General features: G+C 48.8%; 2 protein-coding genes and 3 long non-coding RNA genes across 5 annotated transcripts; 4 read left to right on the top strand and 1 right to left on the bottom strand.

Annotated features, from left to right (window-relative positions):
* Positions 1-122: 122 nt before the first annotated feature.
* LOC115250243 (nodal homolog) lies at positions 123-3,305 on the bottom strand. Its single transcript, XM_029838060.1, has 5 exons — positions 3,299-3,305; positions 2,101-2,132; positions 1,760-1,985; positions 594-1,357; positions 123-509 (listed from the first exon to the last, which is right to left on the bottom strand). The coding sequence occupies exons 1-5, from the start codon at positions 3,303-3,305 to the stop codon at positions 357-359; spliced, it is 1,182 nt and encodes a 393-aa protein (XP_029693920.1). The 3' UTR covers positions 123-356.
* A 312-nt stretch (positions 3,306-3,617) lies between these two features.
* Positions 3,618-16,284, top strand: LOC105416601 (low-density lipoprotein receptor-related protein 2-like). The gene is made up of 34 exons (XM_029837629.1): positions 3,618-3,719; positions 4,310-4,432; positions 4,534-4,773; positions 4,847-4,960; positions 5,049-5,168; positions 5,279-5,404; positions 6,038-6,241; positions 6,330-6,498; positions 6,584-6,752; positions 6,877-7,099; positions 7,214-7,333; positions 7,450-7,668; positions 7,794-8,102; positions 8,195-8,413; positions 8,499-8,645; positions 8,742-8,990; positions 9,070-9,249; positions 9,363-9,611; positions 9,733-10,074; positions 10,345-10,560; positions 10,640-10,801; positions 10,882-10,992; positions 11,089-11,256; positions 11,346-11,561; positions 12,576-12,805; positions 12,884-13,013; positions 13,106-13,299; positions 13,639-13,825; positions 13,953-14,165; positions 14,266-14,449; positions 14,520-14,721; positions 15,392-15,556; positions 15,739-15,976; positions 16,054-16,284. Exons 1-33 carry the CDS (start codon positions 3,659-3,661, stop codon positions 15,928-15,930), a joined length of 6,153 nt encoding a protein of 2,050 aa, XP_029693489.1. The 5' UTR covers positions 3,618-3,658; the 3' UTR covers positions 15,931-15,976; positions 16,054-16,284.
* A 769-nt stretch (positions 16,285-17,053) lies between these two features.
* LOC115250169 (uncharacterized) lies at positions 17,054-17,930 on the top strand. The gene is made up of 3 exons (XR_003888741.1): positions 17,054-17,122; positions 17,330-17,437; positions 17,891-17,930. It is a non-coding gene; the product is annotated as an uncharacterized lncRNA (long non-coding RNA).
* Positions 17,931-19,553: 1,623 nt separating this feature from the next.
* On the top strand, positions 19,554-21,086 carry LOC115250170 (uncharacterized). Its single transcript, XR_003888742.1, has 3 exons — positions 19,554-19,839; positions 20,306-20,378; positions 20,925-21,086. It is a non-coding gene; the product is annotated as an uncharacterized lncRNA (long non-coding RNA).
* A 3-nt stretch (positions 21,087-21,089) lies between these two features.
* On the top strand, positions 21,090-22,309 carry LOC115250172 (uncharacterized). The gene is made up of 2 exons (XR_003888745.1): positions 21,090-21,227; positions 21,622-22,309. It is a non-coding gene; the product is annotated as an uncharacterized lncRNA (long non-coding RNA).
* The last annotated feature ends 465 nt before the right edge of the window (positions 22,310-22,774 follow it).

The raw sequence follows: 22,774 nt of genomic DNA, 5'->3' as shown, positions 1-22,774 counted from the left end.
TGCACCCTTTTCATGGTCCCGTAATGAAAATAATCCACACGCTTTCTTCAAGATAAGAAATAATTTATTGTATTTTGCATATACAAAACTCAAATAAGTTGAAGAGCTACTAAAATCTGTCAATTTTAAACATCAAACAGTTCATCAATCTGTAGTGCTTCAGTCATTTTCAGCCCTTTCACCCATAATCCAACGCACAACCAGGGTCCCCCAATGTTCTCCACGCAGTAAACAAAGTCTTTAAGTCCAAAACCCGCAGCCGCTCCGTCCGTCTCTGTGGTTGAACCCTCAGACTGAAAACATCTGTCAAGTGCCTCGAACCTCCTCTGTGCCTGTGAGGGTCTCAGATGTTTCCCTCAGTGGCAGCCACACTCCTCCACCACCATGTCCTCGTGGTGCCTCATCACCATCTGCCCGTTCTCGTAGTACAGCATGGAAAGAGGGGCCAGGCGGGTCGGCACGCAGGACACACACGGAACTTTGTCTGGATGGTGAAGCTTCAGGAGACTCTGAAGAGAGAAGAAAGGGGTGATTAGAACATCTGTGGTGTGTGCTGCAGATGAAGCGTCCTGCAGTGTAAACCGCCATCTTACCTGCATGTACGCGTGGTTCGTCGGGGTGAGGGTCTCGTCTACGGGTGAAGGACAACTCCCCTCACAGCGATAGGCGTTGTACCTTTTGGGGTAGATCATCCACTCGCTCCAGCCAATCTTCTCAAAGTCCACCCACATGTCCACCCTCCTGCAGAGAGCATCCTTCTTCTCCTCCTCTGCAGGTTTACTAGCAGGGGCGGCGACGGCTACTCTCTGTCTCTGCTGCTGTGAGCGGTGGTGCCTCCTCACCCTGTGGCCCCTCAGCTGGAGAGCTGCTGCCACGGAGCCTGGAGGCCGCTCCCTGTCCAGGCTGACGTACTTGGACCGCTCCGCCGTGTGGATGAGTGTCGGGGTTCGCTGGCTGGCAGGATTCTGCCTCGAGAACACCACCATCATGACCCGGTCGGTTGTGGAGTGGCGCACGACCTCCTGATCCTCGCCCACTTCCTCCTGCGGCCTCTGTGCGGGGACGTCCTGTAGCAGCCAGCGGCGCAGCGTCTCCGTCATGTTGAGCACCTTCCAGGTGGACGGAGACACCAAGGAGCTGGGGTGGGCTCGCAGGCGGCCCAGAAACACCCTGTTCTCTGCGCAGTCGCTGCCCTCACACTGGTCCCTGGAGGAGTGGTAGATGTCCACCGAGACCTTGAAAGCCTCTGCGAAGGCGGGCAGGCGGATCCGGACCTCGGCCAGGTGGATGTTGTGGCTCGCAGAGATGGAGGACATGTCAAAGGTGACGGACCACCTCCTGCTGAGCTGCCGGCAGCCTGAAAGAGATGAGAGGAAGGAAAACTGGTTAGAACGTCATCACCCGGCGAGTTTCAAGCACGTTCATCAAGGAAAGTTTGATGAGATTCATGATTAAAGGGGCACTTCACTCCAAAGCTGACGATGAAAATGTTGAGTAACTGGCTCTTTTATGGGAAATGTGATTGTTGGGTATATTTTTAGGATATGATTTTGTGTAATTTTTAAAAAGAATATATCTAATTTAATAGTAAAATACATCAATGATAATCAACATTTTAGCATGAAGGCACCAAATGTTCCAGTAACTCCTAAGCCCAGTAAAAAATGAAACTCTAACTGACTCGAGCTGCTGAAGCTGCAGAGTTTCAGGTGCTATATGAAGGACTAAAACATCAGAAATTGGAATGTGCAGCACTCACTCATAGCGACGAGGCTGATGACAGAGTCCGAGTGGTGCAGGGCGGGGTTGTCCTCGGGCCGGCTCACGCTGGAGGCCGCGGTCCTCTCCCGGTCCTCGGTGAGCATGGTCCGGTAGAGCTGCATCATGTAGAGGGGGAGCCTGCTGACCTGCTGCCGCTGCACGGCGCCTCTGGAGCCTTCATCCGTCCCACGGAGCAGCGTGTTGGGGTGAATCCCAGCATGGGGCTGCGCACCCAGAACCAAATCCACAAGAAGAAAAAGCGCAAGCGAAAACTCCATATTCAGTCCCCTCATAACTCCACGTGTGCTGCTCAGAAATGGTGCAGGTGAGATGCTGGACCTGGGTTTTATACACGCCCCTCTCCTCAGGTCCTTAGAAGCGATGTGTCAAACGTCTGGGGGGGGGGCGTGCGTGTGATCCACGGAGGCGCTCAAAGAATTAAAAGTGACAAGCTTGTTGTTAATCGAAACCAGCGCGCCTTTGTAGAGGCCGAGGCGTGAACAGCTCAACAGCCCGCAGCTCCGAGCGTTGTTGTGTTGTATATTACAGATGCTTTTGATAAGAGCGCGGACAATAATATTAGTTAAGGAGATTACGAGCTGCACAACTGCGCGGTGATTAATCGGGACGCAACACGGGAGTTAATCAGAAAAACGACTTTCAGTGAGCTGTTAGGAGCCTGTTAGGACTCATCCACCTTTTCAAACGGAGCACGCAAATATCTTCAGAACAATTTGATGCACTGTTACATTGACGCGTAGAAGAAATCTTTCTGTGACGTGTGGTATGCGTTACGATATATCTGTGTTGCACAACAATAACAACAACAATAATAATGAGAGTAATGATAATCACAATAAGCTGTTTCAAGCTGTTTCATTTAAGATTTTAATTTTTTAAATTCCTATATAATAATTAATAAATCTGTAGACTTGCTACAATAATGTTTGATTATATGCTACAACTTTGACAATGACGTCAGAGTTTCATAACATACACACTTTTAATTAGACTCCAGCTCTGATGGAGTGATGCTGACATGTAAATATAATGAAAGTGTTAAAAGGCACATTAACGAGGGTGAGGATCGATGCTCATTAAAAAAATCAAACGCAGACAGAGACTTTATAAGGCCTTTCTTCCTGTTTGATATGTTAAAATCAATGAAAAGAACAAAGGGGTCTCGTTAACATCAGCTTTTGTTGTCTTCTTAGAACATTTTTACCGTCCCAACATTGAACTCATGACCTGTTGTTTGTTTGATGCTAAATATCATCCTGTCGTAAAATGAAAAACTACATTTTCTTTAGGTGATAGAAACTCCTGTGTTTTTTTTTAATCTTTCCATGGCTATATTACACCCCTAAAGAATCTTGTCGGAAATCTATTTACATTTTACATTCTATTTTAGTTTTCTGAATATTTCGACAAAAGAAGTCATTTTGAATTGGATTCAAACTTATATATGGACATTCTAACTTATATATGGACAATATATCTCCTAAATGCTTTTAATTGTTTAAAGTGGACAATGTACTGTACATCCATGCGTAAATATTCTTTTTTCTCAGAATATGTTTCAGTTTATGTTTAAATCCGTTCTTCAACATTAAAGGTGAATTCTGATGTTCCTTTGGGTTCACGTGACCCATAAAAATATGTTTTTTCGCGTGATGACGGTAATAAAACTGTTTGATAAAATAAAGAAAATCTAAAATAAAGTTGTTTTTTACTTGTCAAACACATGTGGAAATGAAAGACGCGGATGATGTGAACTTTTAAAGTATCTAAATCAACGGTAACCAGGTAACCGAAATTAAAGCAAGCGCGCGCCAGCTGATAAGCGCGTTTCCGCTCAGGTGACCCGCGTTTGCCACGAGACGTCGCGCGGGCCGCAATGGACCTCCGCCAACAAGTCCTTTATTGGGTTTTCCTGGCGACTCTGCGTCCGAACCCAGGTAAAAGGCGGCTTCAGCTGCTCCACGCGCTCGAATTGAACGACAACAGCGACGTAGTTTGATTAAAGAGGCGGGAGTTGAGGGTCGCGAGGGTCGCTTCACCTGCGTCATCGAACCAAACATCTCACTATTTCATTAGGGTCGTCGTTTTAGGCAGCTTCGGATTATATTACTTGTTTTTAATGATGTAGTTCTTTGTAGGCAAACTTAATCAAAGGGAATGAACCGAATTGCCTTAAAAGGACCTTCAGGAAGGAGCTAGCTTGTTAGCACCGCTAAATCCCAATTAACGCTTTCAGACTTTTTAATGCCTTTTTAAGGCCTTTTTTCTGCTCACGTATTTGTCAGACTTTTTCTTTAATGTAGTTTCACTCATAATTTCGCCACTGTAAAGTGTTTAAGTGCTGGTTTTTCTAATTGTGTGCAGGATTTGTCACCAATCAACTCTCCTCAGTCTGTGTTTATCAGTGTTTTTCTCCTTCACATGAAGGACTCCAATGATGATGCAGAACTGCAGTTCCATCATCCATTCTGCAGTTAATGTTGAGACTGATATGAAGTTCCCGTGATTCCATTTTCTTTTCTGGTAGGTCAACCATGGGTTTGCCTCCAAAGCCAGTGGCAGTGTGATGATGGAGGCTGCGTCCCACATATCTGGAGATGTGATGGCGCCCGAGACTGCTTGGACGGATCGGATGAAATGGATTGTGCTGGTCTGTCTGAAAATACTGCAGAGTTTTCTGTCTCGTTTCTAGACTAAAAGGAAAATCCAACAAATTCTTCTTCTTTTTCCTGCTTCCCGTGTCTCCTGCAGGCTTTTCTGAATGCCCACGAGGCCAGTTCTCGTGCGTGGGCACCATAGGTTGTGTCAACGCATCGGCCCGCTGTGATGGACAGATGCAGTGTCCGACCGGCTCGGACGAAGACGACTGTCAACGCTCTGACGGCTGTTTGAATTCTGACTGGAGCTGCACAAATGGCCTCTGTATCCCCAAAGAGCTGCGCTGTGATGGAGTGGAAGACTGCCTGGACCACTCGGATGAAATGGGCTGTGGTTAGAAATGATTTTTAAAACCCAAAAATAAAAAAATGTGGTGGGGCATGCTCCTAATTGTATGTCCTGACAGGTGTGTGTGGGGAGGATAGTTGGCGTTGTCCTCAGGGAATGTGTCTGACTGCTGGAGACCTGTGTAATGGAGAGGTGCAGTGCTCAGATGGCAGTGACGAACCTGTGACCTGTGGTAGGCTAAAAACTGTTAGCATTTATTACTCATAGAATTACCTCAAATGGTGGAAGATGGTAATTCTGTGTCTGATGCTTGTCCACAGGAAAGACCTGCTCACTGAAGAATGGTGGCTGTAGCCACGAGTGTGTGGATAAAGACTGGGGGGCTCTGTGTCTCTGCCCAGGTGGATTCAAGCTCTCCTCTAACGGAGCCGTCTGTGAAGGTGTGCGGCATGAAATGGAGATGGCGAGCGTCGTTGTCGTCAGGGGTCTTTTGATTTTACAATTTGCCATTTCCGGACTTGTGTTTTTGAGTGGAATGTTTTGTCTTCAGATGTGAATGAATGTGCACCACCCTCTGCTCCCTGCGCGCATCACTGCATCAACACCGTTGGATCGTACCACTGTCGCTGTAAAGAGGGGTTCAGACTGGAAGAGAACGCCGTGTGTGTGGCTGCAGGTAAAAGACGGACGTTTCCTGTCCGCCAAGAACGGACCAACCTTTTAGAATGTACTGGAAAAGTGTTTCATGTCTGGAGGAATCCAATTTATATTCCATTGACAGGGAATATAAATCCTAAAATGTTTGAGGGGAAAAGTGAACTTAATATTGACACGATAAAATTCAAATCGACATGATCTTGGTGGATTAACATAAACTAATGAAATGATGAAAGTTCCCTGGAGACGGATGGTTCTGGGATAAGTGCGTCATCCATTTTGTTCGTGTTCCAACGCTGATAACTCAGGTCGGTTGCTGCTGACGCGTCCTCGTCTTGATCCAGAACACTGCTCCGACTTCAGTTTCGTCCTCTTTAAAGATCAAACCAGAACCATCAAGAGGTGCATTTGGAGCAAACATTAGTGGCTCTTCAGCACGATGGATAAAAGAAGCTAGTTAATGACAAAAGCTGCTGATAAAAGTTTTGAGGAGATCAATGGTGGAACTTCAAACATGGACACGGCAGTAATTAGCATTTTAAAAGACTTGCGATAACGACGGAACGATGCCAATGCTTGAGAAGCTCTTTAGCTTTCCTCCTGAATAATGGAACACATTCTGCAGCTGATGGGAATGTCCCCATGTGTCCAGGTGCTGCTGTCAGACTGCTGACTGTACAGAGGAACTCAGCGGTGCTGCTCAATGTGAAGTCTGGACAGGTGGAACTCATTCAGACTCTGGAGTCTGACCCCGTGGCTCTGGCCTTTGATGTTGCTCGAGGACGGTACTACTGGGCTGACGACCGCGGCAGCATTTACCGGAGTTCTGGACAGCACGCTATCGCGCTATATGCTGGTTAGCTCGGTTGGAATTTAGACGTCTGCTTTGGTGGGAGTTGTTCAGCAGATGGTGTCTGAGCTAAAGTGTTCATGATTATCACCAGGTGAACCAGGTATAAGTGGTCTTGCCTGTGATTGGCTGAATGGGAACTTGTTCTGGGCCAATCTGAAGACTAAGTCGATCTACATGCAGGCGGCTGATGGGAAGAGCTTCACCGCGGTGCTGAAGGAAAACATCAGCCCATCTGGTCTGGTGCTCATACCCGTGGAGAGGTTCATTTGATACATTTCTGTGAATAATTTGCACCAGCACTGTTGGAATGGGCCGGCAAACATTTAGATTTATTTTTTTCCCCAGTCTGATGTTCTGGATGGACGCCTACCGCCTTGATCGCGTGACGTTAGAGAGGTCCTGGATGGACGGTTCTGAGAGAAGGTCCCTGGCTGTGCTCACGGCTCAGGCAGCCCATAGCCTGTCTGCTGACGTGGCTGCTCGGAGGCTTTACTGGATCAGTGACATCAAGGAGGTGTGAACAGTTGGAGAGGAGCGGGAACGCGTCTCTGTGGATCTTGGTTGCTTCCTGCTGTATTTGTATAAATCTCAAGGATGCTGTGGAAGGTTTAAATTCCACTCTCTCCCTCTTCCTTCAGTCTGTAGAGACGGTGAGGACAGACGGAACTGCCCGTCAGTCTTTCACAGGACTGTTCAGGAGAAGATCGGCCTTCAGCCTGGCCGTGTTTGAAAGCTTCTTCTACTGGGTCGACCGTGAAGGCCTGTGGCAGGTTTCACAGAAACACCCAGACCAAAAAAGGTTCCTTTCCAAAGCCAAGCTGCCCCTGCTGGCTGTGTACCACCCACTACAGCAGCCCCAAGGTATTCCCACCAGTCCTGAAGGCAATGTCCTCCTCACAGTATTTCTTCTGACTCCCTTTTTACTGAAGGTGTGATCCACATTTGTGTTTGATCACGGTGGTTTTCATCCTTTAGGTCCTTCTGCATGTTCACCTGCTCCCTGTCAGCTCTGCCTGTTGACTAAAAGGAGCTCCACCGGATTCACCTGCAGCTGTGCAAATTACAAAATGCTGTTTCTGAATGAAAAATGTGAATGTAAGTTTGATTCGTTTAGGTCTCAGGTGCCCGTCCAGACTTTTGGTAGCTGCACTAAATTGGGAATTGATCGCCTACTGAATTATTTAATAAAACTCGGAATCTCTGTCTAACAGATCCGAGCTTTATTTATGCAACCAGGGATAGTGTCATCAAGTTGGAGTTTAGAGAAGGAGGGTCCAGTGAGACCCATCTGTTTGCCACTCATGATGGCATCCTGTCCTTCGATCTGGCCTGGAACGCAGACTGGCTGTACTGGGCCAACCTGACTGGTCATATCCAGCGTGACAGTCTGACCCAGGTTAAGACTGAGGTGGTCCCAACTCCTGTTCCAGGTAAACAGTTTGATTCTTGCTTTGATTTTCTTTTAATGACTGAAGCGACCACGCTGACATGTCACAGAAGTAAATTCTCGGAAATTACTCGGAATAAACTTTATTGTCTTTCTTTCATGTTATAGTTTGCTTGATAAGAGTGGACCAGAAGAAAGGAAACATTTACTGGGTGTCGTTTAAGCGCAACATCATCGGTAGCACCACGGTCAATGGTCAGTACTCACAACAGCTGTACAGCACAACGGAGGAAATCCAAGACCTGCATCTGGACTGGCTGAGAGGAACCATCCTGTGGCTGGAACACAATCGACTTATTGTCATGAGTGTGACGGGAGGCCGAGCCACGGAGCTGCTGCACCTATCTGGAGAGGTCATAGGAAACGTCGCCTTTGACCTCAAGGCGAACAGTCTGCTCTGGAATTCAAAATTCGCAGGTTGGTGAGAACCTGTCCACCAAAATGTCAAAATTCCACTTCAGGCAGGTGTAAGTTTGGCGGTCTGTGTTTATGTTCTGGGTTCTTTACAGGTTTCATGACTTTGAGTTTGCAGCAGGAGAGAAGCCGCCATGCTGGTAGGAGATGGAACATTTCAGGGTCAGTCATGGCTGCCATGGAGCCCTTCATCTTGTCCTATTCTGGTGACGTGATTACGCTGTGGGACCGGCGAGATGAGAGCGTTTTACAAACCACAGTTGAGCGAGGTCAAGTGTCGGGGGTCCTCGCAACACTCAAGGGCGTCCATGCAGGTCCAGACATGTCACACACGTCATTATGGGGGAAGTTGATTGCATTCAGATGAAGCAAATGTTTGAGACGTAACTTTTTCTGTAGTTCCCCAAACTCCCGCCTGCGCTGAACCGTCTGTGCTGTGCCGACGCTCATCAGTCTGCGTCTCACACGCTCACCTGTGTGACGGGATCCAGGACTGTCGCCATGGAGATGACGAAGAGTCCTGCACGACCACATGTCTGTCCAAAGGTGCAACACCAATACCACAATTCTACACGCTGGATTCATTATTTAATGCCTTGTAACATTACTTATGCCTTTCTGTTTTTTAACCAACGAACCCAGAGGACTTTAGGTGCCAGGATGGCGGTGGTTGCATCTCCAGGAATCTTGTGTGTGACGGTCGTCCTCACTGTCACGACGGCTCGGACGAGGTTAACTGTCCATCCGTCGCAGCACTTTCAGCGCAGGCAAAAGTTCCGAGGTGTCGAATGGGATCGAAGCTGTGTGACGATGGCAGAGAATGTGTTTTACACCGACATGTGTGTGACGGCGAGCTGGACTGTAAGGATGGCTCGGATGAACAGGGATGTGGTGAGTTTGGTAAAGCATGAATGAACTGTTGCTTCTGGTTTATAGTGTCATTCCGGCTATATTTTCCTTGCTGCTCCAGAACAAACCACTAATCCACCAAAACCTGCCGCGGCTGTGCCGGCTTGCAGAACCTCCCATCTGCTTTGTCCTCGGACGTCTCCACACGTCTGCATTTCTCCAAACCAAATTTGCAATGGTTTTCAGGACTGTCCCGATGGCTCTGATGAAGACAACTGTGTGCAACAGTGTCCAACAAAGTGTAAGTCTTAAATCTTGATGCTCTTCAGCCTTTTTTTGCCACATATTTGTCATTGCAGCTGATTGCTCTAAAGCTCAGTTGGTTTTTTTTCATCCTAAATTTCTCCTCCTCAGCCGATTTTCTCTGTAAAGATCATCGCAGCTGCGTCCCCAAGAGTCTCGTCTGTGACGGCCGCTCTCACTGCTCCGACGGCTCAGACGAGATGTCCTGTCCCAGCGTAGCTCTACACACGGATCAAACAAGAGGCCCGAAGTGTCGCAGAGGTTCCAGAATGTGCAGAGACGGGACACGGTGTGTCCTCTTCAGCCATGTTTGTGATGGAGAGAGAGACTGTCGGGATGGATCGGATGAAGAAGGATGTGGTGAGTTTCTGTGGCTACTGATGATTCATCTCTGAGCAAAACAAGGCAGTGACTGTTTGGGAAAGTCAAGGATAAGTTTCTGGATGGTTGTTGTTCATTAAGTACTTGTGCCTTTTTTCAGATGAGCCTAAACCCCCCACTGTTGAAGCCTCCTCAAAAGAATCCCCTTTACCTGTCACCCCCCCCTGCACCAGTCCTTCAGTCCTGTGTCCAGGTTCTTCTCTTTGCATCAGTCCAGCCCAGTTCTGTGATGGACGGACAGACTGCCCAGATGGATCTGATGAGGGTAACTGTCCCAGCGTGCTGCTGTCGACTGCCCCAAAGGAGGCGCCGCAGTGTCAGCGGAGTGCAAAGCTTTGTGATGATGGCAAAGAGTGCGTTCTGTTCAGTCACGAATGTGATGGAGAAACAGACTGTTTGGATGGATCAGATGAGCTCAGATGCCCAGAAACCTGCAAACCAGGTTGTTTTAACCTACGTTTTAAATCAACCCTTCTGATCACATTAGAGTCACTCTTTAAATGCCACAGGTGTTGAAACCCACAGCTGAGTTTTCTGACCACCGGGGGAGAAAACGGCTTCCACTGAGGCAAGTAGGAACCAAGGTGAAAGTCGTTTACCTGGTAGGGCAGAAAACCCGGATGGGTTGTGGCCCTGGAGGCTTGGGTTTCAACACCTGTGATCTAACCTGTTGAATTCTCATATTTCCACCTTTTTATCTGTGCTCTCTCAGGTGAATTTCAGTGCTCTTATGGAAAGACGTGCATCCCTCAGGCTCAGGTGTGTGATGGGAGGCCGCAGTGTCGGGACCAGTCCGATGAGGTAAACTGTATACGGCCTCCCAGGAGCTGCGAGTTCCGCTGTGCTGATGGGAGCCGCTGCATTCCCCAAAAATTTGTGTGCGATGAAGAAAGAGACTGTCCGGACGGCACGGATGAGGTCGGCTGCGGTAGGGATTTTTATGGCGGCGCCGTTGAGTTGAGGGCAGTTGTGCTGTTGAGTGTCACCACTTTGGTTTCCAATTGCAGTTCCTGTTCGTGCTGGCACAACGGCGTCGACCTGCACCAGTCCGTCTTTCCTGTGTCCCAATACGTCCAAGTGCATCTCCCAGCAGCAGTTGTGTGATGGACACAGAGACTGTCCTGATGGAGTGGATGAACTCAACTGTGTGGTTGTGTGTAGAAATCAGGGTGGGTCATGATCATAGCGCCACCGTTTAGTGAGGCTCGTCGTTAAAATTGAAGCTGTAAAGACTCTTCTTTCCGTTTAGATGACTTTTTGTGTGCTGACGGGACGATGTGCATTCTGAGAATGAAAGTTTGTGACGGTCACGTTCACTGTCCTGACGGTTCGGATGAGAAGCTCTGTCGCAGCGAGCTCTGTAAGCCTACATACGATATTTGTTGATTGTAGTGGTGCATTTCCTGTTTGTCAACAGAACTGTGCATGCACGTGTCTTCTTTTTTACCCTTTTAAGCTTCGCCATTTGGGTTTAGCCCCAGAGTGACCCGGCTGAGATGCCGCAGTGGCTTCAAGCCCTGTAATGACGGCCTAGAGTGTGTCATGTACACGCACGTGTGTGATGGCGAGTACGACTGCAGGGACGGGTCGGATGAAAAAGGATGTGCTTCACATTGCAAAGCAGGTCGGTGGTAGATTGGAAAGATTGCTGTAAACGTGGAATTAGATTAGGTGGGAATTAAGGCATATGTAAGAGGCTGTGTCCTGTCCCAGCTCAGTTCCAGTGTGCTCATGGCAACCGGTGCATCCCACAAGGGCAGGTGTGCGATGGGAAGAGCGACTGTCAGGACCGATCGGATGAACTGGATTGTCAGACTCTACCCGACGGCTGCCACCAGCACTGTGATAACAAAACTCGCTGTATCCCAAAAAACTTCCTGTGTGACGGTGAGCGAGACTGCGCCGATGGCTCGGATGAGGAGAAGTGTGGTAGGTGATGACGGATCGCATCTGAAATATCACTGCGAAGAGTTTTCCATCAAATTACCGTAATTTCCAGACTACAGAGCGCACCTGATTCAAAGCTGCATAATCTAATTTTAGAAAGAAAATCAATTTTGTACTTAAACAAGCCGCACTGGGTTTTAAGCCGCAGGTATCCCTCTTAGTAATATGAAAAATTAGATGGAAAACATTTAGTACCGGTGGATGTTTTTATTACCGTGAGAGACGAGTCACTGACGAGCGACAGACAGGTCAGAAACAACAGCCACTCTGTTTATACAGAGACCTTAAATCCAAATTTCATCACGTCAGGATTTTTTTTACTTTTCTTTAAATTTAATCCACTTAGCAACATAAATATATTCTACCGGTAAATGCTTTTTTTCTAACGGTGTCTGTAATGCAGCTACCTTGAAATATACGTTTGTATCAGCGACACACAAATTACCTTGTTTATGCTTTTTTACTCAAACAATGAACAATCTAAAACTCCCCGATGGCTCACCCCTAAAATCTATTTTCATGGCGGTGGCGATTGCTTTTGCCTTCCGTCTGATTTGTACAGCGGAAACACCGCGGCCGCCTGCTCTCTGTGTGCTGACCCAGTCTTCCAGAACCTTCTCAAGCTCGTTGACCCAGTCTTCCAGAACCTTCTCAAGCTCGGGCCACCTGCGATGTTTACGTCTAAAAGCTTTTGTCCTCTTTTTGCTTTGGATCAGTTCTTCATGCGGGCGTCTCCACCTTCTCGCCATTGATTACGCGCGCCAGCTCGATTTCCTTCTTCAGCCGCCAGAGTCATCGCTTTTAACTTAAAAGTCGCATCATATGCTTTTCTTCTAGTATTTTCCATGTTGATGAGGGTTTAGTAAAAATGACTGATTCACAATAGTTGTGATAGTGCGCCACGAAAAAAAAACATAAATAAGCCGCAGTGTTTAAAGTGTAGGAAAAAAGTAGCGGCTCATAGTCTGGAAATTACGGCACCTTTTTCCCCGTCAGGTTTGGTTGTTTGTGGGAGTCACCAGTATCGCTGTGCCAGTGGCCAGTGTGTCTCTGAGGGTCTGAGATGTGACGGATACCCGGACTGTAGCGACCATTCTGATGAGGTGGATTGTGCGAGACCTCCTCGTTGCCCAGCACAGCTGAGATGTCCAAACAGCCATGAGTGTCTGCAGAAAGAGTGGCTCTGTGACGGTGAGGACGACTGCAAGGATGGCTCAGACGAGAAGGTGAAGACCAGGGAAATTAGGCCAACCTGGACATTAAGAATGTATCATTTTCTATTGATGGTTCCTCATCTGTACCAGAACTGTGAGGTGCCACCAGCCAAATGCAGGAAATACCAGTGGCAGTGTGGCGACAGCAGTCAGTGCATCCCTCTGTTCTGGAGGTGCGATGGCAGAGAGGACTGTCGCAACGGAGTGGACGAGTACAAATGTGAGCTACTTGGGTTCTTGTGTCACTCTCTAACCATGAGACGCCGACATGTGTGCATCGGTTTGACCCTGAACGCGTCTTCTTGCTCACAGGTAGTCGGAGACGTTGCGCCTCCCACCTGTACCAGTGTGGTAGTGGCGAGTGTTTGAATCCCTGGCTGGTGTGTAACGGCTTCACCAACTGTGTTGACAATTCCGACGAGGGTCCGGGATGTGATGAGGACAGCTGCTCCAGCCCGTCGGCTCCTCGATGTGAACAACACTGCATCAGCACCCCAGAAGGACCGGTTGGTACCCAGCTGAATTGGTCTTGTGGTACCAGCCTGAACTTGTTTGTGGCCGTGTCTCATCTTGTCATCTTCCTTCCTTCCATCTTCTTTATCCCTTACGGAGTCATGGGGAGGGAACACAATGGGCGACGGCAGGGTTCACCGCAGGGCCCTATGTGAGCATTTGTGGGTTCGGTACCTTGCTCAAGGGTACCTGGGCAATGCTCTGAAGGTGTTCAGGCCTCCCCCTACTACCAGAACATCTTCACGTCATTAGCTGTACATCCTGGAACGTGTGTTCAACTCATTCCTGTTGACTCGAAAACCTTGTTTTTTTTTCTTTGTTTACTCCTGCAGAGGTGCTCTTGTGCTGCAGGGTTCAGGCTGCACTCCAGCGCTCTGTCCTGTGTGGACATAGACGAATGCAATGAGATGTCCCACACAGTATGCAAACACATCTGCCTGAACACACCCGGGTCCTACGTCTGTCACTGCCATCCCGACTTCTACCTGGAGCCGGACAACAAAAGCTGCAAGACAAAAGGTCCTCGTGCAGGCATTTGTTGAACCAACCTGGTCACGTGACGCATTTCTGCTCAGTTTGATTTTTAGAAGTGACCAAAAACCTTCTAAAAAAAGCTGAAATGTTCTTGAACTTGATATTCCTCCAGATGAGCCTCTGCTCCTGGCGTCGGTGCAGTCCGAGCTGTGGCTGCTGGGCGTCCACAGCGGCAGCCTGAACCTTCTGTCCTCTGTCAGTCGGCCCGTCTTCTCACTGGACTACCACTGGGCCCAGCAGAGAGTTTACTGGCTCAGCCCAGATTACCAGAGCATTCGCTGGGCTGACATAAAGAACCCAAACAGCAGAGGAACGCTCATCAAAGGTACATGTTCTAAAACATGCATTTTGTCTGAATAATGGCGCTAAAACTGTTTCTGGGGTGTTGAAACATATTTCAAAGCTCATGTAAGGTCTGCTTACAGGGGTGAAGTCAGATTCTATTGCTGTGGACTGGATTGGTCAGAACCTGTACTGGGCGGATGGGTTGGTGGGCCAGATTCTGGTTGTGAAGCTCAGCGACCTGACGGTGCGATCTCAGAGCTATACCGTGGCTCTGGGTGAAGATCTGGAACAGCCCAGCTCCCTGGTCCTTCTGCCACACCTGGGGTAATCTGAAGGATCACATTCATTTTTATTCACTGTTAATTAGACTGTGTTTCCTCGTTACTGTTGTCAGGCTGATGCTGTGGTCTGAGACTGGCAGCACTCCTCAGATTGAGCGTTCAGGGATGGACGGATCAAAGAGGGAGGTCGTGGTGAGCAAAGACTTGAGCTGGCCGGTCAGTCTGGCCTACGACTTCCTGGACAACAGGGTGTACTGGGCTGATGAGAAACTGCGCTGCATTGGCTCAACCTCTCTGGCTGGAGATGACATCAAGGTAAGAAGCACGAGAACTTCAATGTCCCCTTCAGTTCAGCTTCATTGAGCGTCCGGTACAAATAAGAGTGTCTCAAGTAAGTTGACAGAAGCTCTGAAGAAACCTTGAACAGGATCAGGCTCATATGGGGCGACCCTACTGCTGAAAGGGTCACCCCATATGAGGAGGAAAAGGGGTAAAGAAGGGGCAAATAGCTGAAGGGGGGAGGAATAAACGCACCACCAAAGAGCTTAGGTAGAGCAGCGTTTGTGATTATGCTAAAGCGGTGGTCAGCGTGGTCTTTAGAGGCAGTGATACCTGCAGATGAATAAATGAGTCCAAAACTACACAAGAAAACTTCAGTCAACATCTTCAAACAATGACCTGTAAATGAAGCGAGGAGAAAACTGAGTGGACGTCGTCGTCCAGCCTGTAGCAGCATAACTGAGATGATGCTAATCCTTGTAACTGATCCAGTTCTGAGTATTAGCTTCGGTTAAATAATGACTAGCTATAGAATCGCTAACTACGTTTTTAGGGTGCCATTAGCTTCCAGAGGACCGGGTAGGTCAGAAAGGTATTTTAACGTCTATTCTGTATTTTCTGGTCAAATCCAAAGTGTCAAATCCACGGACTAGTTTTGGAGAGGTGTTCTGGTCCTCGACCTTGATCTCTTGCTTTGTCACAACAGATCCTGCAGTTGGCTGAAACGCCAAACCCGTTCTCTGTAGCGGTCTTTAACGACAGGGTATTCTGGTCCGACACCAAAAGAAGAACCATTCGCTCGGCTGACAAGAACACCGGCAAAGATCAAAAGGTTCTGCTGAAGAGACCAGGACAGCCGTTTGGACTGAAAGTGAGTGGAATTGTTCTGAAGGTGCTTTGGAGGTTCTTCTGGTTGTGAGGAAAAATCAAGTGATGTCCACAATAGTCACATAAATATGTAAATCCTCCTCTTTGTTGTTCATAGTCAGCAGCTTAAAATGGCCTCCGAGATCAGCTCGACGACCTTAAATCTAAATGAGCCACTTTCTCCAGGTGATGCATGAGCTCTCCCAGCAAGTCCGTTCCAACCCCTGTGACCAGCGGCGCTGCTCCCACCTCTGCCTGTTGGCCCCAGCACCGCCACCCGGGTCTGGAGCCTCTGGAGGTCAAGGGGCTACAGCTGTGTGTCGGTTGTCCCAAAGGGATGATGCTTTCCCCGGACAGGATCACGTGCTCGATGCCTAAGGAGTCATCTTTCATCCTGCTTTTGACTCGCTCCGTCCTCTACCAGGTGAATGTTCTGGGTGCACCACCGGGTTATGGCTGTCGTCCTCTCCTGTTCGCTCATTTCTTTTCTTCTTGCCACAGATTTATCTGCAGACGATGCTTCAGGAGAGTGTTGCCCAGAAGAAAATGCCCACTAACAAACAACTGGTCATCCCTGGGGTAACTGGGGCATCAGGACTGGACCTGATCTTCCAGAACCTTTTGATATATGTGGCAGATCCTCAACAGGGAGTGAATCTGCTAAAACTGGGTGGTTCCAGGTCCAGAGAGGGACTCACTCCTGCTGGACAAATCCTCAAGCTGATGGTGGGGATCAGCAGCTTTGTTTTTTTCTTTTTGTTTGACCTTATTGACCTAAAGAAAAAAACCATGTAGGTTATCAAGATCTGAGATTTGATTCGTGATGTCATGACATTCCAAGAATCTGTCCCAAGCTCTGCAAAAAGGGTCCAATCTTATCAAGCACACCTGGAAAAGTTCTGTAAACCATCCATGGAAGTGAACGCGTTGTCTCCATGTTGTCAGGATGACTCCGGTCGCAGCTCTGGCGGTGGACTGGGTGACCTCTAACCTGTACTGGAGCAGCATCAAGAAGCCAGATCTCCACGTGACGTCCCGGGCCGACGGCCACACGGCTGCGCTGCTGCACGCCTCCACGATGGTGGTGGAGGATTTCCCTGTCCTCAGTTTTACCGAGCTTCCTCTTGGATTATCCAAATAGTTGTTTGCTCCTGCTAAAAGGCTCCTTGTTCATCCCCCCTCAGGGCATCACCTCCATTGCTGTGCACCCCCCCTCAGGATGGCTGTGCTTCACAGCAGTGATGGCGGGTGGGAGGAACCAGGCAGAGGTGGTCTGCTCCTGGATGGATGGACGTAACAAAGGTGTGCTGTGGACCAAGAGCAGCCCTGCCTGGCTCTCTGTCCTTTCCAGTGAGGGAACGGTGATCTACTGGGCTGATACTGGTGAGCAGGCAGCGGCTCGGTGCTGGTCTGTCCCCTTTTGTGGTGACACTGTTGTGCTTCAGTCGAGGGTGTGATCAGCTCTATCGGACTGGACGGCTCAAGATATAAACAGCATAAAAGGGACCAGGCCGGCTGGTCTCCTTCACTCACACTGAGAACCTCCTCGTCTGGGCCACCCGGCACCAAGGTGAGGACGCGAGCTCTGTTCAGCGGCGCTTCTGCCCTCTGGGCAGCAGGGGGCGCTGTAGCAGCGGCAGTAACCGTCGCGCCATCAATCTGTGGAATCAGGAAAGGTTGTGTAACAGGTCTGAATGTTTGGGGGTTTTCTTTCTGATCCAGAATCTTCAGGTTTCTTTTAATGTTTTCAGGGATTCTTTGTGCTTTTATACTGCAGATGTAACCAAACTGTGGTTCAGTGACGGCTTGCAGCCCAACCAGCTGTGGTTTGAGATGAAGACCAGCCTGGTGGAAGTCAGAGCCTACAGCACCAGCAGCCAGTCTGGTAGGAACGTTTCTCTGCATGACGCCAGTTAAGCTTGAAAACAGTTGGGTCACTCAGCAGAAATGTTCAGGGTGACGCATGGAAAATATGATGGTGGCATGAAAATAACAGCTCCTGGAGGCTACGGTGGAGGGAAGCCATTCATCAAGTGTTTGATCCAGCCCCCTGTGCCAATTCGCCAGCGGCTTCCTGGAACCACTTTCACCATCACCTGAGCGTTCAGATGTGCTCGTTCTCTTTGAGTTTTGTTTTCTTTATAATACAAAAGCATCTGATCAGCCGGTTCGTCTCAGGCAGGAATTTCTCCCTCGCCTGCTGAGTTGTGGCTGTGGGAAGGAGGGAAGTTTTTTATTGGAATCTAGGGCAGAACGAATGTGAATGTTTGTAGTTTTATGGCCACAGGGTCGCGTGATACAGGGAGAAACCCCGATGGTGGTTCTTATGATCCCACAGGAACCAACAAGTGCTCCACCAGCAACGGTGGGTGTGCACAAGCTGTGCCTGGCCTATCCGGAGGACGGAGGTGTGCGTGTGGGCGGGGCTCCATGACTATCAATACCACTTCTGTTTCACACCTGCCCAGATGCCCCTCTGGAGAGGAGTCCTGCTTTGATGGCAGCAAGTGCATCCCCAAAAAAAAAGCAGCAAGTTGGGTTGTGCGACGGGCCGGCGTGGAACTGTCCCGACCACTCGGACGAACTGGACTGTGAGTTTCACGGGAAACTTCGTGGTGGAGAAAGTTATCCTGAGGTAAGCTAAGCTAACGTTAGCCCCCTTGTCTGCCCCCCCCCCCCCCCCCCAACGTCTTCAGGGCCAAACCACAAGCTCTGCCACCCCAGAGGTTTCCACCCCAGCTCAACGCACTGAACAGCCAGAGGAACTCGGTTCCTTTTGGACTCGCCGTCATGTGGCGTCCAGCGCTGCCAGGGTCACGGCACCTGTGTCACCGTGGGGAGCAGCGTGAGCTGTCTGTGTAGCGGACGGTTACGAGGAGAGTCCTGCGCCATACACGGCGGGCGGTCCGAGGAGCCACGCCGCCGTGGTCCTGGCTGTCCTGGTCCTCGTGTCCTGCTGCTGGCTGCTGCTCTGCTTTACAGTAAAGGTGCCGAAGACAAACGTGCTGCGGTTTGTTCGGGAGCCTGCAGCTAAAATGTGACTCCGGCTTTAACAGGAGAGGCTGGAATTCCATCAGGAGCAGCTCGACGGACAAGGAGACCCTGATGGCCAACATGCAACTGCCGCACGAACACTCGGATGCAGAGACGGAGGTGACGCCTGAGCTTCAGTGACGCCAGCAGAAGCCCAGAGGAATCATTTAAAACTGGATGCTGTGACGTAATCTGTGGGGGTTTCTGTCTCCAGGAGCTGGAGTCTCCGGTGGACAGTGAAGATTCCTGCGGCTGCAGCGGCGCAGCTGCATTAGACACGCAGCCGATCCTGTGTCTGTCTGAGAATCTGACTCCTGACTTCATGAAATAAAAGCTACGGCCCAGAATCAGACAGTGGTTCAGTCCTCTTTATCCTGGGGCATCTTTGGTTCCTTCTGTCTGGGGCCGTCAGGAAAGACGTGCACACAAGCCGAGCATCTTATTCAGAGGTTCCAGAAACTTGAGTCTGGTTGTTCCAGGTGAAAAACAGGAAGTCTGTCGACTCGGATAAAGAAAAGCTGAACGATGATGTTGGTGGGTTAAAAGATGCGTTGCTTTATCCAAGGCCTCAAAGCATTATGGGAAAGAAAGAGATCCACATTAAAACTCTTACTTTTGCAGATTCGTCAGCTTTTTTTCCTCCGACATTCAGAATTGAGCTCCTGTGAACTGAAGTTTTACCTCCACCCACATTAATCTTTCCTAACACAGACACACCCGATCGTGTGTGTGTGTGTGTGTGTGTGTGTGTGGTGTGGGGGGGGGGGGGGGTGCTCCTCTGGAGGACATGAGAAGTTGAGCTGATCTCACCTCTGTTCGAGATCAGCTTTAGGCTGAGCTCTTTTGATCTCGATGATCTCGCGAGTCTGGTTTCATCTGGTTTTGTTCTTGTCCTGACAGGCCTCCCCCCCCCCCCAGGTATGGGAAAACGCCAGAGCAAAGCAGGAGGTAAAGAAAGGCGTGTGGAAGCATTGTTGCTTCAAGCTGAACTTAAAGATTGCGCGTGTATCTGGGGTTCTCTCAGCATTTATGACAGAAAACCAGATTTACCAGTTTTCATTGCTTCATTTAAGGTGATAAAGTTACTGAGCGTGTGGCTCGGCCCACACGGGGAGGAGACTGTCTGAGTCTCTGTGAAAACAGGTATTCACGCCTTTCTTCCGCTTCCCTCCGTCTTCACTTCCCTTCACCAAACGGAACCTCAGATTTTGTGGGGACACTGAACGCACCACCTGCCTGCGACCTGCTGTCGGCGTGAGTAGATGAGCTCCAACCTTCTTCTCTGGTGACTCTTGAGGTTTGGTGACTCTAGCGTGGGAACAAATCTCAGACTCTTCGGGGGGAGAAGCTTCAACTGATGAGCTGTTGCTCTCCCTGCGACGGCGTTTTCACCCTTCACCGTACCACGCTGGAGCTACGGCTATGTTCATGTTTTCATTTATCATTTAACTCGTAATTTTCTTTCTTATAAAAGGACAGAAAGATGTGAGAATCCTCAAACTTTCAACCTTTTTATCAGAAAAGTTTTATTGCAGTTTTTCCAGGATGAACTTTAATATTATAAATCTTTTTTCCTTTTATTGTTTACATGGAATTAAGTTGTTTTTGGGTGTTTTTTTTTTTTACCTGTCGTTTGTTACATATAACTTATACATGTCAACACTTGTATACTTTATTTTAATCATCTCTACATTTGATTCTTAACATGCTTTTATTCTAGGACCTAGTGGAAGTGGGCTCTGACCTTTGAATTTACCAGTGAAATCAGTGGGTGGCCGAGACGTCCCTCACAGGTCGGAGCTGCGCTTTCACAGCAACACTCCAACATTTAACCTCTGAAGGCAGAAAATGACTTTTCCTTTTACAGGATGAGAAAACATACATTTATTTGCTGAGTTTTAAAGTGACACGGTGGAAAATCCTGACATCAGAAATGTGATATACACTCCAGCTGATCAAACGTTTCCCAAACCTTCACAGAAATGTGGATTCTGTGTCCTCTTCTCCATCCACAGTCGTGACCTGCTGATGGCAAAGCATCAGCGCGGGTGAAATCTTTCCCCCAGAACCTTCAGGAGCTTTTAAGAAGTTTGAAACGGCCGTCTTACTGCGTTCCCACCTCGGCAGCGGTGGCGCCCTGCGTGAGGCCCGCCGAGGCCGCTCACCCCCGTCCCACCCTGTTCAGAGGGAGAACGCTGTGGCGGCTTTGCCATCAGGAGGTCACGACGGCACCGGGACCTGACAGAAAGACACTGAATCCACACTTTTGGGGAGCCTTTTAAAGGCTGTGGTCCTAAACACTTGGTTGCTTGTAATGTTTTTTGTCTCTCTTCCCTCAGACAGCTCGTCCTCTGCCATGTCTGTGTCTGACCTGGTCCCTCAGCCCAGAGGTGTGGACCGTAACCTGCCCACCTGTGGAGAGACCCAGTGCAACAGTCACGGGACCTGCGAGTTGCCTCCTGGTGGTGGAGGCAACTTGGTGTGCAACTGCCAGCTTGGTTACCGGGCGAGACCTGCGAGGACACGGTGAACGGCTCCTTGAGCCTGCCGCTGACCCTGAGCGTGCTGGCCGTCATCATCGGCCTGCTGGTCATAGGCTTCATCTTTGCCAAACTGAGGCAGAAGCAGAAACGCCAGCGCAGGTAACCATCGGTCTACAAACATGTCTGGGCTTATTTGAATGAAAGGGAACTCTGCTCGTGCTGGATGTAAAACTAGTCAGATGTGTTGATTCAGGTTGGTGTGAAATCAGACGGCAAATCCAACTTTAACAATCTTTGAATCTCCAGTAACAGCAGATTTATGGCCCTGTGGTGAAGAGGCAAAGGTGCTGCTGCCCCCTGGTGGCCCCTGCTGGCACATTTCCCCCGAGTCATATTTCATACAGATTTTAATTCAAATTTTAAAATCTTACTGGTTTTGTTATTTGACACTGACATCAGGAGCTCTTGGGTTTATCACATTATCTTATTTTGGTCGTCATCCAGGATAATTGACGCTCTGCAAAATAATTTTTTTTTTTTTTTTTAATTCCAGGAAACTTCAGGCTGAAAACACAGCAGAAATGTCTCTGTGTGAAGTGGAGTGTCACACCTGGGGAGGGATAAACCATTTATAATCACACATTCATTCAGATTTACCGTAACTCTCATAATATCTCGCCAACGACACTTTCAGCAGTCATATTTATCCTTCGAAAATTCCCGCCATTTGTTTAAGAATGGCAAACTTTTTATTTCTTCTTTAGAATGTTCGTATATTGTTTCTCTGCTCGTGATGACATCAGGCGCCACTGAGGCCACGCCCACTTTGACTGAGGAAATGTTTTAAACAGCCAAATTTGCCACTTTCCATTAATTTCTTTGCTCCGACGGCAGGAACAAACGCCTGATGTGGAGCGTTTCATCTCCTGTTCTCGGTCCATCCTCCACCTTTCTGCTCACCTTTGCGGTTAAATCGTGAGTTGATGTTGGGTTTGGGGGTTTGGGCCAACGGGAGGCCTGAGCTTCTCCAGGAGACACCAGAGGTGAACATGAAAGGCTCCAGTCCGACAGACTTCAGCACACGAGCGTTCGCTTGTTGTCGTCTCCATCATTGTTTCCTCCCACGCGTCCACCTTGTTTCAAGCTCCTCGACGTTTTTATGCTGTTGACTGAATCGCCTTTGACTTGTTTTGATGTGAAACTTTTGCCTTTGCTAGAAATAAATATCGACTTTGTAAAAACGTGGCTGAGCCGTTCCTGCAGACGCCTGCGATTAGTCACAATCTTCCACTAATTCCGGTTGTTTTTAGTCATCGTCTCCCTTTTTCCTCATGTGTCACCATCTAAAATGATAAATGACTAATCGCCAAACACGGCGTGTTATTTGAAAGAACAGTCGCATCACATGAGTGTGGCGACAATGAGGTCGGACTGGTTATCAGGAGCTTCAGTTTCAGGTGTGTGTTCGCTGCTCGTTCTCACGTTCGCGCCTTTAATTGTAGCATTTATCCGTAGCTTATCTTTATCCTGAGCTTCACTGCCACGTCAGTCCTTTCTGGTCTGACCTTTGACCCCTTCAGAAACCCCACTGTGACTGTGCACCTTTGAAACACAATGGGAAGACCCCAGTCGGCTCATTATGGTCATTAGTCACGGCCTCGCTGTAGCCAGCGTTGCTAACCGAGCTAGCTGGGCTGCTGCTCGTC

Source organism: Takifugu rubripes, chromosome 6, assembly GCF_901000725.2.
Source record: "Takifugu rubripes chromosome 6, fTakRub1.2, whole genome shotgun sequence".
NCBI classification, from domain to species: Eukaryota; Metazoa; Chordata; class Actinopteri; order Tetraodontiformes; family Tetraodontidae; genus Takifugu; species Takifugu rubripes.
The sequence above is the reverse complement of the archived record's forward strand: the minus strand, read 5'-3'. Positions and strand labels throughout refer to the sequence as shown.